The following is a 16,401-nucleotide window of genomic DNA, read 5'->3' on the forward strand; positions in this document are numbered from 1 at the left end:
ATGTGCTCAAAATGGGCATAAGCTAAGGGTCTTTAAACTGGTTTCATGACTTCTGGTTTGTCTTGTTAAATGGCCTATTATTTAATGTTGTCTTTGGGGCCTCTCAAAATTTTGAATTAGGAATAGTCACACTACATATGTACTTTAAATAAAAGCCATCAAGTTACTTTCATTTTCACTTTAGATAATTTTATACTTAGCATAGTAACAGAATTTAAGAACAACTCCCCCAAACCTAGTCTAATACTAAAATAATTTCAGTAACCATAATATTTCATATGGGCCTAATAAAGTTAAAAAAGAAAAAAACCCAGAAACAAAGTCTTCTACTATTTCTAAGATATAAAACAATGCGATTTTATTTGCGAATGCTATAGACCATAAGTGAAAGTGAAGTTGCTCAATCATGTATGACTGTTTGCAACCCCATGGACTGCAGTCTACCAGGTTCCTTAGACCATGGAATTTTCCAGGCAAGAGTACTAGAGTGGGTTGCCATTTCCTTCTCCAGAAGTAGGCAACCATTTTCTGTAAAGGGTTAATGGGTAAATATTTTAAGCTTGCAGGCCATATCTCTCTGTTGCAACCACTCAACTCTTCTACTGCAGCACAAAAGCAGCCACAATTATGTAAACAAATATGGCTGTTTTCCAATTACATTTTATTTACAAAACACCAAAATGGTCTGGCATTAGAGTTTACTTACCCTCAACCTCCCATAAGAATTAATAAAAAGAAGAATGTTGATTAACTAAAAGAGGCTGTCATAAATCACAATATTTATTTTATTATGTTATGTTCATTAAATATAATAACTAGAAACTGACATAACAGTAACATTAAAAAAAATCAGCCTGTGGTCCAGTATTTTCATAATACCTTGGAAATTATTTCTATGTTAGCCAGGGAAGTAAAACTGACCCCATTACAGTTGATAAAAATAAGTCATTTATTGGAAGGACTGATGCTGAAGTTCCAATACTTTGGCCACCTGATGCAAAGAGCCAGCTAACTGGAAAAGACCCTGATGCTGGGTAAGATTAAAGGCAAAAGAAGGAGAGGGCTGCAGAGGACAAGATGGCTAGATAGCATCACCAACTCAATGGACATGAATTTGAGCTAACTCCAGGAGACAGTGAAGGACAGGGAAGCCTGGCATGCTGCAGTCCACGGGGTGGCAGAGAGTCAGACATGACAACAGCATAAGTAAATGATCTATCTTCTTATAGGACATTTAGATCCCTCATTTAAAAAAAAGAAAATACCACTGCTATCAAGGCTTAATTTACTACCTCTTTTAAATTACAAGAGTATTTATTTGCATGAGAAAGACTAAAATGAAAGCTATTCTAAAAAGAACTGAAACTATCAAAGATTTGCATTGTAATTTACTGTTTACCTGGTAGTGATATGCAGGTTGTTGATAAACAGGCTGAGCTACCATCACAGGGGAACTAGATATAGAACGTGACTGTTAAGAGCAAAGAAAAGTAGCAAAAATTATTTTAGGCAAAATTATTTAAAATTGTTTATGACAAAGTTTATCTTACACTGTTACCCAAACCCAGTCAACTTACAGTTTATGACTGGAAATATAATTTTCCCACCTTTTATTGATATTATTGCAATTCCACTTAAAGTTTATTAAAATTATCACAATATTTCTACTTCCATGTGGTTTCATTTCCACAGTAACGTTAAAACCACCACCAGAAAAGTTGCTTTTATGAATACATACAGTTTCTAAGAGAATATTTCCCTGATGCTGGGAAATATTCTTTCCCTGATGCTGGGAAAGATTGAAGGCAGGAGGAGAAGGGGACGACAGAGAATGAGGCTGTTAGATGGCATCACCGACTCGATGGACATGAGTTTGAGCAAGCGCCAGGAGCTGGTGATAGAGAAGCCTGGCATGCTGCAGTCCATAGGGTTGCAAAGAGTTGGACACGACTGAACGACTGAACTGAAGAGAATATTAGACGAAAACTAGCAGCTGGAGTTAAGGTGACATAGCCTATTTCCATTGCGGAGACAAGCAGTAGATGTTTACACAGCATTTAGAACTGAATGAATAACCATACCTGATTTGCCACTAATTTCCCACTACTTACAAATAATCAACATCCTATTCCTTTGTTATATATTTAATTGAAGCAAATGCATTATTTATTGAAGGATGTTAAACTCTATTTTAAATAAGTTAGTCATCCAATAAATTTACAAGTGATTTGTTTGATAGAAGTACATATAACACTTGATTATTCAAAGTAACAGAATAAACCTCAAAATAGATTATTTAAAGCCAGATCATTATAAAACAGGCAAGTTGTATTACAAAATAGGTAAAATAGGCTTTAAAGACAGCAATTAAAATTCAATTTGTATCAATGCATGGCAAAACCAATACAATATTGTAAAGTAAAAAAAAATAATTCAATTTGTAACATGGGATCTAATTTGCACTGTTTTGTTTTACTGTTCACCCGTCCACCCAAACTGAAGAAAAGTATCATGGTTTTGCATAATTTTCAGACAGTTGTGTACTAATAAAATTGTACTACAGATTAACATTTGAAAATAATAATGTAACTTATTATATTAACACATTAAAGGAGAAAAAGTGATATTCTCAGCAGATACAGAAACTACACTGTTAAAATTCAATACCCTTTCAGGATAAAAAGTTAGTAAACAGAGTAAAAAAATAATATCCTTAATTGATTTAGGTCAGTAATTCTCAACCAGGTGGGACACTGCACCCTTAGGAAACATTTGGTAGTATTTTGGTTTTCATAAATGTAGGGAGGCTAGAAGAGAAGGCAATGGCACCCCACTCCAGTACTCTTGCTTGGAAAATCCCATAGACGGAGGAGCCTGGTGGGCTGCCAGTCTACGAGGTCGCGACTGAGCCACTTCACTTTCACTTTTTACTTTCCTGCATTGGAGAAGGAAATGGCAACCCACTCCAGTGTTCTTGCCTGGAGAATCCCAAGGACATGGGAGCCTGGTGAGCAGCCAGCCGTCTATGGGGTCGCACAAAGTCGGATACGACTGAAGCGACTTAGCGGCAGCAGCAGGGAGGCTAGGAATCCACTAAAAATCATGCAATGTACAGGACAGTTTCTGCGAAAAAGAAACAATCATCTGACCCCAAATGTCAACAGTGCTAAGATGGAGAAACCTTGGTTAAAGTTTAGAGTATTTCAACATATCTATATCTACGTAGGTTTTGGAAGATACTCATATAAACCTTAATGATTAATTACTGAACTCTCTTCCTTTTTTAAGAACAAGATTATGGTGTTAAAACATATTAATATAGAAGAGACATTGCCAGTGCAATAACTTGATGAGGAAAAATGAGAAAGAAAGAATACTGAAGTATTGAAGAAGTATATTGAATTCTAAATGACTGCCTATATGAGAGTTTGGCAGGGTTAATGATAAAATATCAACACTTAAAAATCCAAAGCATTATTACACACCAGTCACAATCTATTAGGCAGTGTGATTAAAAAAAATACACCATAATAAAAGCAACAAAAACTACAGAGTACCGAAGAATAAATTAAGCAAGAGATATGCCAAACTTTTTTTTACAGAGAAAGAAAAATTTTATTGATGGATGGAAACCCTAAATACTGTTTATGAATGGGAAAATTCAGTATCATGCCTAAATGTCCCATGTAAATCTATATATTTAACACAATTCTAATAAAAATAAAGTCTCTTCACAGAGCTGAACAGGCTGAATTATGAAATGTATAAAAAGCAAAGACTTAAAGATAGATGAGGGACTCCTGAAGCAGAGAGTGAGATTACTGCCCCATCAGATTTTAAGAACTCTTATAAAGCAACAGGAATTGAAAAAAAAAATTGGGCAGGGCAAGCAAGTATACCAATAGAACATAATAGAGAGCACAGAAAGACCCCCACACACAAAAACTTGGCATTTTACAGAGGATTCATTTCAAAAAAGTGGAAGAGGACAACATATAAACTTTAAAGATCTAGATATGAAAAGCAGCAACACAGTATTAAAAACAGACACTAAAAGCCAAAGCCATAAAACATTAATACATCTACTAACATTAAAACAAAAAAACTGTATATGACAAAAAACATCATAAAGTTAATGGACAAGGCACAAACTAAAAGATATTTACAACCCATAGAGTTCATATGATGAACTCAAGGAGAAGACAATCCCAACAGAAAAAAAATGGGTAAAAGACATAAAGAGGAATCCAACTGAAGAAACTGAAATGGCAAATAAATATATAAAAATATATTTAATATTACCACTAACTAGGCAAATGAAAAGTAAAACAAGATACCATTTCATAATAATACTGGCAAAAATTATTTTTGTCAGTAATATTGTAAGAATCTAATAAATCAACAAACTGGCATTTTATGGAGAAATTGAAGCTCTCATAAACTGTTACATAACCTCTATACTGGTACATTTTAGGAAGATATTTGGGAACATTTCGTTATACATGTGAAGTCTATAAATGTAAAGTTCCACTTATATACATATGTCATGGCCTAGACCAAGGAAGGAAAAATCTTCCAGTCGTACATGAGCATGAATACGTTTAAGAGTATTAATTTTCAGATATTTCATATGTCCTTCTTCCTGATTTCATTTGTCTGCAAATATATCTATATACAATGAATTCTTTTCAAAACTCCCCTTTCACAATTACTTTTCCCCCGGACTATGAAAGGCACACTCTCAACTCATTCTGGATCTTGCTATAATGCTCTGTTTTGGAATGTAAACAGTAACAGAGCATCGAACAAATAGATAATTTAAGAAAAACAATACTTTTGAGAAATAGAAAAGAGCAAAGCAAAAAGAGCTTGTATAAGAAATATTAAGGGGGAGATAATGGAGAAGGCAATGGCACCCCACTCCAGGACGCTTGCCTGGAAAATCCCATAGACGTTGGAGCCTGGTGGTCTGCAGTCCATGGGGTCGCTAAGGGTTGGACACGACTGAGCGTCTTCACTTTAACTTTTCACTTTCATGCATTGGAGAAGGTAATGGCAACCCACTCCAGTGTTCTTGCCTAGAGAATCCCAAGGATGGGGGAGCCTCGTGGGCTGCCGTCTATGGGGTCAGAGAGAGTTGGACACGACTGAAGTGACTTAGTAGTAGTAGTGGTACCTTATTTCAAATACAGGGAACAAAATAAATTACATGATGGTCACAGAGATGCATATTAATTCACTCACTGAACACTCATTTGAACTTAAAAATAAAGTCAGAATTTTCTAATAGAAATTAAAGTTTTATTTGATTGACTAATCTGGCTAATTAGATTTGCTGCTAATTACTGAATTACACAGTAGGCGTTTTCCATTTTTTTTAACTGCAAGATAATTTACATGACATTTCAAATGTATAACATAATGATTATACATATGTATAAAGAATAAAATGATAATCACAATGAGTCAAGTCAACATCCATCACTACACGTAAGACATTTTCCAATCTTAAATGTTATCTATAGCTACAAAGTTTCATACAAATAATTTCTAAAGCAAATCTATTGTACAATATATTAGGTTGGTAGAAAAGTAACTGTGGTTTCAGACTGTGAATTTTAATAGCTAGGCTCAAAACAGCTTTATTAATCAAAAGAGGAACCACTACAATCAACACATTTTTGCTAACAAGAAATAAGTTCATTTACTCTTGTAGCATAAAAATCCGTGCTTCAGGAATTGACAAACTCCCGGAAAGCGTTTTCTGCCTCCTGCTGGTTGTGGAAGTGTTTTTTCTACAATAAATTGTTGACATGCTTGAAGAAGTGGTAGTCTATTGGGGAGAGGTAAGGTGAATATGGTGGATGAGGCAAAACTTTGTAGCCCAATTCGATCAATTTTTGAAGCATTAGCTGTGCAACATGTAGTCAGGTGACGTCACGGAGAACTGGGCGCATTCTGTTGACTACAGGCGTTGCAGTTTTTGGTGCATCTCATTGATTTGTTGAGCATACTTGTCAGATGTAATGGTTTTACCAGGACTCAAAAGCTGTACTGGATCAGATGAGCAGCAGACCACCAAACAGCAACCATGACCTTTTTTCATTAGATGTTTGGCTTTGGGAAGTGCTCTGGAGCTTCTTCTCAGTCCAGCCACTGAGATGGTCGTCACTGGTTGTCATATAAAATCCACTTTTCGTTGCAGGTCACAGTCTGATAGAGAAATGGTTCACTGTTGTGTAGAATAAGAGAGGATGACACTTAAAAACAATTAAAAAAATTTTTTTGGTCAGCTCACGGGGCACCCAATTTTTTTCACCTTTCTAGTTTGCATCAAATGCCAAATGGCCATAGAATGGTTGACGCTGAGTTCTTCGGCAACTTCTTGTGTAGTTTAAGATGATCAGCTTCGATTTTGGCTCTCAGTTGGTCACTGTCAACTTCCAATGGCCAGCCACTACACTCCTCATCTTCAAGGCTCTCATCTCTGTGAAACTTCTTGAAACAGCACTGCACTGTATGTTCATTAGTAGTTCCTGGGACAAATGTGTTGTTGATGTTGCAAGCTGTCTCTACTGCTTTAAGACCTATTTTGAACTCAAATAAGAAAACTCTTCAAAGTTGCTTGTTTTCTAACATCATTTCCCTAGCCTAAAATAAACAGCAAGTAGTTAAGTCATTAGCAAAAAAAACACAAAGCAAGAAGTGTGCATTAAAATGATGTATAACATAACCACATTTATTTAAAAATGTATTCCAATATCAAACAGCAAAGTTCAACAATGCAAGACCACAATTACTTTTGCACCAACCCAATATAGTATGTCTAAACTATTTAAAATTTGGTAAATTTCAGATTTCAGCTTAAATGAGTGAGAATATTTCTAATTTTTCAAAAAACCTTTAGAGGATATATAAGCAAAAAACTTTGAAGACTACTGTCCTAAACAAACTCTCACACAATATATACAAAACCTAGATGGTTAATACAGTCCTTTAAAAAAAAGTTTATACTCTATTATTTATTTACTATAACTTTTCTAAATAGGGTAATGCATTATAATAAATAATAATTGTATTTATTGTATGTTCAACACTGTATGTGTGTGTATACATGCTCACTTTAACTCTTTGTGACTCAATGGACTGGAGCCCAGCAGACTCCTAAGTCCATGGAATTTTCCAGTCGAGAGTACTGGAGTGGGTTGAAATTTACTACTCCATGGGATCTTCCCAACCTAGGGATCAAATTCACATCTTCTGCATTGGCAGGTGGATTCTTTACCACTGTGCCACCTGGGAAGCCCTCCATATATTATAATCATGAAGAATATATTCATTGTATTTATAGAACTTTATTCATTTATGTATATGTCAATCTCAGATCTGCTAAATATAGATTTCCAGGTACTATTTCTGTTCAGAAAAAAAAAAAAACTCCACATGTGATTCTCTGAATTTGTGGAATATGACCACTAAGCATACTCCAAGAAAGCTCCAAATGGATTACAGAGTTAAATATATAGCAAAATAAAATCATGGAATAACTAGTAGAAAGTAAATCTGAGTAGTTTTCAGATCCCTAGCGGGGCAACATTGTAAGTGAAATTAAAAAATCAATTCATTTAGTTATAAAACTTTTAAACTTACAAAGAGTGAAAAAGATGAAGATACCATGTAAAATTTATATATAAAATAATAAAAGTTTTGATTCCATATTAAAGTCTTGCAAATTGATTGGAATAAAAATAGGACCTTAAAGGCTAAATTAAAAAAAATCACAAGCAGTTTATTAGTATATGCAATTTAAAAATTGCATTGAAAATATTTCATTTTTTTCTTTTCTTTCACATTTAATGTTTTATTTTTTAATATCCATGGCTAATATTTCCTAGATAAGCCCATGTTTCTCCAAATACGTATTTGGGAAAATACAGAAAATATTTCATCTTATTAAATTGTTTGTTGTTGATGTATAGTTGATTTACAATGCTGTGTTAATTTCAGGTGCATAGCAAACTGATTTAGTTACACACACATGTGCATGCACACACACATGCATTTTTTTCAAATTCATTTCCTTTACAGGTTAGTACAATATATTGAGTACAGATCCCTCAGTGTAGTCTTGATTGTAGAAAAAACTTAAAATGTCCATCAATACAGAATATACACTCATACAATGGAGTACTATAAAAATTTTAAGTAGATGAACTAAATGTACTAGGATCAACATGGTTTAATCTAAAAAACATAATACTGAATAGAAAAACCAGATTATTTATATAGCATTTAAAAGCTGCCTAAAGCAACATGATATATCTATTTCTTAAGGATACCTACATTTGTAGTATAAACATATAAAATAGGAAAGATACTCTGGTTAACCTTTGAGGAGGAAAAGAGGACAAGATAATCAAGGCAAGGAGACTTTATTTGAATTTGTTATATTTTATTTTCCCCACTACCTGTCTCCTGAGAAACCTGTATGCTGGTCAAGAAGCAACAGCTAGAATCAGATATGAACACCAGACTAGTTCAAAATTGGGAAAGGCCTACTTCAAGGCTCCATATTGTCACCCTGCTTATTTAACTTATATGCAGAGTACATCATGTGAAATGCTGGGCTGGATGAATCACAAGCTGGAATCAAGACTGCCGGGAGAGATACCAATAACCTCAGATATGCAGATAACCAGCTGCTAAGGAATCAGACTGCAATGCTGGAGACTCCGGTTTGATTCTTGGGTCAGGAAGATCCCCTGGAGAAGTGACAGGCTACCTACTCCAGTATTCATAGGCTTCACTGGTGGCTCAGTTGGTAAAGAATCCACCTGCAAATGTGGCAGACCTGGGTTCGATTCCTGGGTTGGGAAGATTCCCTGGAGGAGGGCTTGGCAAACCAATTCAGTATTCTTGCTTGGAGAATACCCATGGACAGGGGAGCTTGGCAGGCTACAGTCCATAGTGTCACAAAGAGTTGGACATGGCTGAGAGACTAAACACAGCACAGCACATGAAGATGACACCACCCTAATGAGCCCCAAGAAAAAGAAACACAAAAAGGCAAAATGGTTGTCTGAGGAGACCTTACAAATAGCTGAGAAAAAAGAAAAGTGAAGGAGAAAAGGAAAGATATATTCATCTTAATGGAGAGTTCCAAAGAACAGCAGGCAAAGATAAGAAAGCCTTCCTAAGTGAACAATGCAAAGAAATAGAAGAAAATAACAGAACAGGAAAGACTAGAGATTTCTTCAAGAAAATCAGAGATACCAAGGGAAAATTTTATGCAAAAATAAAGGACAGAAATGGTATGGACCTAACAGAAACAGAGGAGATTAAGAAAAGTTGGCAAGAAAACACAGAAGAACTATACAAAAAAGATCTTAATGACCCAGATAACCACGATGGTGTGATCACTCACCTAGAGCCAGAGATCCTGGAGTGTGAAATCAAGTGGGCCTTAGGAAGTATCACTACAAGCAAAGCTAGTGGAGGTTATCGAATTCCAGCTGAGGCACTTCAAATCCTAAAAGATGATGGTGTTAAAGTGTTGCACTGAATATGCCAGCAAATTTGGAAAACTCAGCAGTGGCCAAAGGACTGGAAAAGGTCAGTTCTCATTCCAATCCCAAAGAAGGGCAATGCCAAAGAATGTTCAAACTACCACACAACTGTACTCTTTTCACAAGCTAGCAAGGTAATGGTCAAAATCCTTCAAGCTAGGCTTCAACAGGATGTGAACTGAGAACTTCCAGATGTACAAACTGGATTTAGAAAATGCAGAGGAATCAGAGACCAAACTGCCAATATCCACTGAAACATAAAAAAAGCGAGAATTCCAGAAAAACATCTACTTCCGCTTCACTGACTATGCTAAAGCCTTTGACTGTGTGGATCATAACTGTGGAAAATTGTTAAAGAGATGGGAATAGCAGACCACCTTACTTGCCTCTTGAGAAACCTATATGCAGGACAAGAAGCAACAGTTAGAACTGGACATGGAACAGACTGGTTCCAAATTGGGAAAGGAGTACATCAAGGCTGTATATTATCAGCCTTCTTATCTAACATATGCAGTACATAATGCAAAATGCTGGGCTGGATGATACACAAGCTGAATCAAGATTGCTAGGGGAAATATCAATAACCTCAGATATGCAGATGACATCACTCTTATCGCAGAAAGCAAAGAAGAACTAAAGAGCCTCTTGATGAAAGTGGAAGAGGAGACTGAAATCCTGGCTTAAAACTCAACATTCAAAAAACTAAGATCATGGCATCTGGTCTCATTACTTCAAGGCAAATAGATGAGAAACAATGGAAACTGGGCCAGACTTGATTTTCTTGGGCTACAACATCACTGTGGATGATGACTTCAGCCATTAATTTAAAAAATGCCTGATCCTTGGAAGAAAAGCTATGACAAACCTAGAAAGCATATTTATCATCTGGTGACCAAAACCATCCCAAAGAAACAGAAATGCAAGAAGGCAAAATGATTGTCTGAAGAGGACTTACAAATAGCTGAGAAAAGAAAAAAAGAGAAAGGCAAAGGAGAAAGTTAAAGATATACTCCAGTGAATGCAGATTTCCAGAGAATAACAAGGAGAGATAAAAAGGCCTTCTTCAATGAACAATGCAAAGAAGTAGAGAAACAATAGAATGGAAAAGACTAGAGATCTCTTCAAGAAATCTGGAGATATCAAAGGAACATTTCATGCAAGTATGGGCATGATAAAGGACAGAAATGATGAGGACCTAATACAAGCAGAAGGATTAAGAAGAGAGAGCAAGAATACACAGAAAAACTATATGAAAAAGGTCTTCATGACCAGGGTAACCATAATGCTGTGGTCACTCACCTAGAGCCAGACATCCTGGAGTGCGAAATCAAGTGGGCCTTAGGAAGTATCACTGCAAACAAAGCTAGTGGAGGTGATGGAATTCCAGTTGAGCTATTTCAAATCCTAAAAGATGATGGTGTTAAAGTGCTGCACTGAATATGCCAGCAAATTTGGAAAACTCAGCAGTGGCCACAGGGTTGGAAAATCATTCCAATCCCAAAGAAGGGCAGTGCCAAAGAATGTTCAAACAACCATACAATTATACTCATTTCACATGCTAGTAAGGATATGTTCAAAATCCTTCAAGTTAGGCCTCAACACTGTGAACCAAGAATTTCCAGATGTACAAGCTGGGTTTAGAAAAGGCAGGGGAAACAGAGGTCAAATTGCCAACATTTGCTGGATCATGGAGAAAGGAAGGGAATTTCAGAAAAACATGTACTTCTGTGGATGTTTGTTTGTTTCCACAATAAACTGTGGAAAATTCTTAAAGAGATGAGAATACCAGACCACCTTACCCATCTCCTAAGAAACCTGTATGGGGGTCAAGAAACAACAGTTAGAACCAGACATGGAAATATGGACTGGTTCAAAATTGGGAAAGGAGTACGTCAAGGCTGTATATTGTCACCCAGCTTATTTAACTTATATGCAGAGTATACCATGCTGGACGAATCACAAGTTGGAATCAGGACTGCTGGAAGAAATACCAACATCCTCATATATGCAGATGATACCACTCTAATGGCAGAAAGCAAAGAGGAACTAAAGAACCTCTTGATGAGGGTGAAAGAAGAGAGTGAAAAAGCTGGTTTAAAACTCAACCTTCAAAAAACTAAGATCATGGCATCCAGTTCCATAACGTCATGGCTAACAGAAGGGGGAAAAAGTGGAAGCACTGACACACTTTACTTTCTCGGGCTCCAAAATCACTGTGAATGGTGATTGCAGTCATGAAATTTAAAGGCACTTGCTCCTTGGAAGGAAGGCTATGACAAATCTAGACAGCAAGGCTATGACAAACTTAGACAGCACATTAAAACACAGAGACATCACTTTGCCAACTAAGGTCGGTTTGTCAAAGCTATGGTTTTTCCAGCAGTCGTGTAAGGATGTGCGAGCTGGAGTATAAAGAAGCCTGAGCACTGAAGAATTGATACTTTTGAATTGCAGTGCTGGAGAAGACTCTTGACAAGACCCTTGGACAAGAAGGAGATCAAACCAGTCCATCCTAAAGGAAATCAACCTTGAATATTCATTGGAAGGACTGATGCTGAAACTCCAATCCTCTGACCACCTGATGGGAAGAGCCGACTTACTGGAAAAGACCCTGGTGCTGGGAAAAATTGAGGGCAGGAAGAGAATGGGGCAACAGAAAATGATATGGCTGAATACCACTACAGATTCAATGGACATGAGTTTGAGCAAACTGAGAGACAGTGAAAGACAGGGACCTGCTGCAGTTCATGGGGTTGCAAAGAGTCAGACATGACTAAACGACTGAACAACAACAAAATCTTGCCAACTAAAGAACAGAGTACAGAAAAACATCCTTAAATAGAGACTGATGAAAAGAAAATGAGTGGTAGTTACATGGCTGTCACTTTATTATTTATATTTGTCTGTGGCTGAAATATTTCAGAAATAAAAATTTAATAGCAACAGATGGAAACCCTTTTAAAATGAAATTACTTACAGGCCAAGGTGGTGGGACAGAAGTTACCTCTGGAGTATGAAAATAAGCAACACCATTATGATAAGTGTAAGGATATCCAGTTGAAGTTGTTAGATACATTGTTCCAGCTGCTGGCATTATACTGGAACCTAAAACAAAAAGGAAATAGTAATAATTGAAACCTTCAGTTTAACATTTAAAAATGTAATTTTTGAACACTGAAAAATGTTCATCTTTACACAAATATAGCTATAGTAAAAACTGAGTATTAAAAATTCTTTCAACATCCTATATGTTAAAGTATTTTCGAACTTACTATCCTTAGAGCTTTTGTAGCTTATGGTAAATAAAAAGAAACAAGTTTAATAAGGAATAACAAAAATTAATCAATTCTGGTTTTAAAGTAGTATAATGAAATACAGAACTTTACAATTGAGATTATCAGCAAAGTACTTATTTTTACAAATATAAACTACATATAATTTAGAGTTACCTGAAGACTACTGACACTGTAGCAAAGTCCCTAAGATCTCAGTGAGACCATCTATTTGTAAAAGCCCAAAGAAGATAAAGGCAGTGAAACTGGACAAAATACTTGTTCTACCTTAAAAATTCTTAGGATCTACTATCAGCGAGCACTCACTTATGCTATGACTGTATTCTACTCTCTAGTCTCCCTTTGCTACAATTGCTGTTGTTGCAAACATGACCACAGACTTTCGTGTTGCTAATTTTGGGTCCTCATTTCTTTTCCCAGGTCAAGTTATATATACTCCTCCCCACAAAATAAAAAAAGTCCTTTTTGTCAGGAGACGACTTTAAAAATTTTATATGCCAAGTCAGATTTAAGTCCTTGACTAATAGGTTACATAAATTACTGAGGTGGCAATCCTCCTTCCACTATACTAGTATGTCTCAAAATTTAAAATTCATTGTAACAAGCTAGACAGCTTGTTAAAATACAAACTCCAGGTCCCCATTTCAAGAGATTTTTGATTCAAGAGACCTGGGAGGAGGCCTGAGAAACTGTATTTTGGTAGAGCCCAAGTTAACTATTGGTGGCTGCAAACCACACTGACAGCAGCACTAGCCTTCTACTCTAAGTAGCACTACTACTCGGCTTTTATATTTTCACAACATTTCATCTAGTATTATTACAGCATATTTTAGCGGTTCTTATTCTTTTGTGAATCTGATGAAAGCCAAAGACCCTTTTCACAAAAATATATATGTATTCAAACAAAATTTCGCATGCAATTCGGAAGGTCCATGGAATTCCCGCCAAAGATCACCTTTAAGGTTTCACAGGTATTAAATAAAGAAATTTTGAGTGATTATTATTACAACATATTGGACTAGGCCTTAGGGATACAGCCAAAAAGAAACAAGAAAAAAATTGAGCACACCATGGTCTCTATCTTCATAGAGGTTAGGGTCTGGTAAGGAAGACAGTCATTAGCTAATTACACAATTAATTATAATTTTGATAAATACAAAAGGCAGTATAAGTAACACAGGTTATTATATTGGGTAGTATAGGGTACCGGAGAAGGAAATGGCAACCCACTCCAGTACTCTTGCCTGGAAAATCCCATAGATGGAGGAGCCTGGTAGGCTACAGTCCATGGGGTTGGTGAAGAGTCGGACACGACTGAACGACTTCACTTTCACTTTTCACTTTCATGCACTGGAGAAGGAAATGGCAACCCACTCCAGTGTTCTTGCCTGGAGAATCCCAGGGACGGAGGAGCCTAGCGGGCTGCCCATCTATGGGGTCTCACAGAGTTGGACACGACTGAAGCGACTTAGCAGCAGCAGCAGCAGTACAGAGTACAATGCTGAACACTATATATTGTATATGTCTAGTATTTGTGAGGAAATTGATATTTGGGCTGAGTTTTATGAATGAATGGGATGGCAAAGATCACTGTAGGTGAAGAAAACAGTGCATCAGAAATATGGTTACGTTCTGGAATGAAGGATGGCTAAATGATTAAAGCATGGAAAAGATAAGAACAGCTCAAAATAATTAGCAGAGATTAACATGATAAGATGTTCATGTTTGAAAGATCACTCTGGCTGCCTTGTGTATGATGGGTGGTAAAGTACTGATAGCAAAACTGGATTCAGAAAGATCAGTTAGGAGGCTTTTCAAGTAATTAAGGCAAGCAGAGGGGGTAGCTGGGACTAGAATGTTGGTGACGGAGATGGAAAATAGGTGACAGATTTGGAAAAAAAAGGTAATAATCCCTTGTACATGCCTAGTTTCTAAAACAATGACTTTGCCTTTATAAGCTGTATTTTCTATTTACAAAATAGAACTAACAATACCTCACAGGTTGCTGTAAAGATTAAGTGAAATAAATGAAAACCCGTAACGTTGACCTTTATGCTAAAAAGTTCTTAAGTAACTATTTGTCTGTTTGAAAGCATTCAGGATAGTACTGATTTATGTTCTGTTTTTAGCAACCCAAACAATAGGCTTTTATGAACACTCCCAGTTGTTTTTACTGATGGTGATAATGGATTAAGAATTGTTATTACATGCTATAGCTTATAGCTTAACTCTTAACAACTAACAGCAGTAGTCTGAAAATATTCAGCATTCTGCCATACTTAGTGCATTTCATTTTGGAGTATCAACTTACTAAGGACATATCAGTTATCTTCTAAATTAACAAATACTAGGTCAAAATTAAACTTGATCTCTGTTAACTTCTAAGTCAAAAGCAGAACAGTCCAAATGAGTACAATCTATTAATTTGTTAACAGATGTATAGTAACTACATAATGTTTTGAACATCCAAGTAGACACAAGGACACTAGTTAAAAATTTTATGCAAAGTTTTTCCTTCTAGCCGAAGATTCTGTTAGAGATTTTAATACTATAGGTTAAAAGGTAACCAAAAAGATGCCTAATTTAATAAACGGGAAGAGTGAGAAAAAAGAATAAGTGTTGAAAGTATTCTGGAAATTTGAGGAAGGCACTTAGCCAATTTCTAAAGCTTTAGGGGTTGTTTCTACTGATAATTATGATATATACGGTTGGGTTACAGTATATACCATACAACCAGAGTTTCTGATATTTTACATTTTTACTTTCAGTAATTTTATTCTAATTTTAAATTACTCTATAAGAAAAACTTTAAAATAGTAATTAATTACTTCTAATTTCTTTCATAATTTTAAACTATATTTTAACCATACAATTTTTTCTTTAAAGATTTAACTATTTAGAATATAGTTAAACATTATTATTTATATACATTTTCCCTGGCCTCCTCCATCCCACAAGTTAATGTATTTAATTTGTGTAAGAACTATTCATTTGACTACCAACTTCGCTAAAATAACTTTATTAAATCAAAGAAACCTGATACTTTAATGAAGTTCTATTAATAGTCTTGTATTTCAAAAAAGAACCATGCAAAAATATTGAAAAATATATTAGTTCTCAATACATACGAGGGATCCCTACTTGTTGCTTTCTTATTGCCGGGCCAATGTTCAGTTTCTTATCCTTGTAATTAAGTTTTTCAGCCTAAAATAAGAAAAAGTACATTACTTAATTATCACACTTTGAGAACAGCAAGGCATAGTGGAAAGCGCAAAGCCTTTGGATTCAAATAGATTTGGGTGTGAATCCTGGTTCTAATGTTCTGACCCTAATTCCTCATTTGGCAATTTGAGTTGTGTTACACGTGTGGTCCCAGCTGAGGTTAAACAGGGAGACATTTTGTTTTCTTTTTTCAGCTTTTATACTGTAAACAAATGTCCTTTTCATGTTCTATTTATTGTTGTGTTTTTCACATTTTTGTGCCTTATGTTAGTATTTTTGCTACTTAGATGGCTCTCAAGTGTAGTGTTGAAGTGCTGGCT

The 16,401-nt window shown here is 35.7% G+C and overlaps 1 protein-coding gene across 4 annotated transcripts in view; it reads right to left on the minus strand.

The window, feature by feature from the left end:
• BOLL (boule homolog, RNA binding protein) overlaps window positions 1–16,401 on the minus strand; it is a 63,200-nt gene that overhangs the window by 35,479 nt on the left and 11,320 nt on the right. For 2 of the 4 annotated variants that reach the window (XM_060410156.1, XM_004004798.5), the window contains exons 5-7: window positions 15,988–16,063; window positions 12,544–12,671; window positions 1,400–1,471 (exon numbers count right to left, since the gene is read on the minus strand). In XM_060410156.1, the coding sequence (XP_060266139.1) occupies window positions 1,400–1,471; window positions 12,544–12,671; window positions 15,988–16,063 (276 nt within the window). The remainder of the gene's footprint in view (window positions 1–1,399; window positions 1,472–12,543; window positions 12,672–15,987; window positions 16,064–16,401) is intronic. The other 2 variants (XM_060410158.1, XM_060410157.1) reach the window with 1 other exon arrangement.

Source organism: Ovis aries, chromosome 2 (assembly GCF_016772045.2).
Source record: "Ovis aries strain OAR_USU_Benz2616 breed Rambouillet chromosome 2, ARS-UI_Ramb_v3.0, whole genome shotgun sequence".
Classification (NCBI taxonomy): Eukaryota; Metazoa; Chordata; class Mammalia; order Artiodactyla; family Bovidae; genus Ovis; species Ovis aries.